Here is a 2,268-nt window from a genome sequence, read left to right as displayed (position 1 = left end):
CTCATTCTGACAAACCATTGCTTTGTACATCCATCACACCTGTACATAACACAAATCACATCACACTCCAGCAGGACATATCTGACAGCCTGGTGTGAAGAAGAGCATGGCAAAAATGTATTTGCAGCTGAAGAGGTCGACTAGTGCATCACAAACATTTCAACATTAACATTTAGTAAGTAAATAGTATTTTTACAAAAGTAATTTTTACCAAAGTAATGTTTTGGGTTGAGATTTTACACAAGTATCAGTTTGAGGTACTTTATACAACACTTCTCCGAACCCAGAAGGTATGTTACCTGATATGGACGGATCGATCCAAATATAGATAACATTGATACCATAAATATGTTTAGCTCTCATAAGATAATTTTGTTCACTTTGTGTTTTTAAGAAAATATATAATCCAGCATAACAGTGAATTAAGAAAAACATTTCATTACACACACACATATATGGTAATAAAGTATTTCCCAATTACCTATAAAATCTGCCTATATTTTGTCCTGTCTTTTAAACAATTTTAGTCCGGGAGGGGGAGATCTCACAAACACCCATCGGTCATTACAAATTGTTAAGAATTAGACATATGATTCTGAATTCAACACTAGTTCAGTAGATGTAAGGTAGATAGTTAATGAAAAGAATGTAAAGATGTGAAGAATGCTTTTACTACTTGTTTTCGGATCAATATCTAATGTTGCAGCATCGCCCACCTCTACGGTTCACACTCTGGTCAGTGAATGCACCATCGTTTGTCACGTGGAAAGAAGCAAGCGGACCGAATGTTCTCGGCTCTGGACGGAGAAAGAAGAGTATCGAAGTTAATGATGGATGGAGGGGTCAACCCGAGTGCTGTAATATGCACATTATGTGGAGAAGCATTCAAGCTTCATGGTAGGACCTTTACAGACCGTTTACCACAGTTTAACTTCATGTTTTACCAGTTAGCTAGCAATGGTTCGCACGTGGCAAGTTCGATAATTATACAGGTGTGCTCGCAGTGGCACGGAAAGTATAAAAGTACTGAAAATCTGAATTTATGAGTTTTAAAGTTTGATAAATATGTGTTAGTAAGATGATAGTAAAATGCTGAAACTTTCCGAATAATGTAAATGAAGTTGTTATAAGGAACATAAGCTAGTAAACGTTAATTGTAGCAATAGCCAAAAGCTATCGAGTAAAGCTAAAAGTAGCAGAAGCTAGTTAAAAGTTAAATGTATAATAAAACCTAACATGTTAACATGTTTTATTATAAGAAAGTAAGGTTAAAAATATAAAAGAAACATCTTTTTAAGTCAAATGCAGTTATAAGACAGCCTGACATTCATTTCTGTGCAGATTGTTGTATCAAACCCAGGTTTTGGAAGGTGTGAGGTATCAAAAGGTTGTTTTTCCCCCAACTCTACCGCAGCACCAGTGCGCAACATTTAAAAGTAAAGTATTTAAAAGTAAAACTAGTGTGTTTTCTCAGTGACAAACTTAAGACACAAATGAAAGAGAATGACACAAATTGTCCCATTACAAAACAGATGGATTTTGTAGGAAGAACTCTAATAATAAACTTTCAGAATAGATTGAATTAAAATTAGACAAGGTGAGTGATCTGCTCTTCACTACATTAGTTTTGAGCCTCGTTTCTTAAAACTGAGATGTATACATATTAATTGGCCCACTTTGTATCAGAAACGTTTAATGTGACAAGTAAAGTACACATGGTCAGTACAACCTTAATTTGAACTGAACCTAAAGACATTTTTCCATCTTGTACAAAACTGAAATTACAAACAAACATGATGCCAGGATCATACAGTTTCAAACCAGAGCTCAAGCTTTGTTGTAGACTTTTTACTGTAGGAAAGTGCTTGCAGTTAATTTCAAGATTATTCCTACTGTTTCTATAAATCTACAACGTTCCTATGGTGTCATCAATTACCCTGTTAATGCAGTCATTCTTGTCTCTTTTCAGAAAACAAAGTAGATGGCAACCTGCCCCGGACACTTTGGTGTAGCCACACCTTCTGCACAAACTGCCTGCTGTCCATTCAGTGCGACAAAGTCATTACATGTCCTGATTGTGAGGTAAAATTATCATTGATGCACTAACTGTGTGGCACTGTAATTTTCCATAAAAAAAAGTAGTTTGCAAAGCTGTCACATCAACAATATGTGAAAAAAATAACAGTTATCATCGCACATCACACACACACACACACACACACACACACACACACACACACACCTTGCTATCTTTATGAGGACTACACA

General features: G+C 35.6%; 1 protein-coding gene across 1 annotated transcript in view; it reads left to right on the top strand.

The window, feature by feature from the left end:
• Window positions 1-535: 535 nt before the first annotated feature.
• Window positions 536-2,268, top strand: part of LOC106525494 (RING finger protein 17) — a gene marked incomplete at its 3' end in the record, with an annotated part of 58,284 nt that continues 56,551 nt past the window's right edge. Inside the window, 2 exon segments of the mRNA XM_014019757.1 lie at window positions 536-897; window positions 1,970-2,082. Coding sequence (XP_013875211.1) covers window positions 744-897; window positions 1,970-2,082 — 267 coding nt within the window.

This window comes from Austrofundulus limnaeus, unplaced genomic scaffold (genome assembly GCF_001266775.1).
Source record: "Austrofundulus limnaeus strain Quisiro unplaced genomic scaffold, Austrofundulus_limnaeus-1.0 Scaffold229, whole genome shotgun sequence".
Classification (NCBI taxonomy): Eukaryota; Metazoa; Chordata; class Actinopteri; order Cyprinodontiformes; family Rivulidae; genus Austrofundulus; species Austrofundulus limnaeus.
Note: the sequence above shows the minus strand (reverse complement) of the source record. Positions and strands in the feature narration are given on the sequence as shown.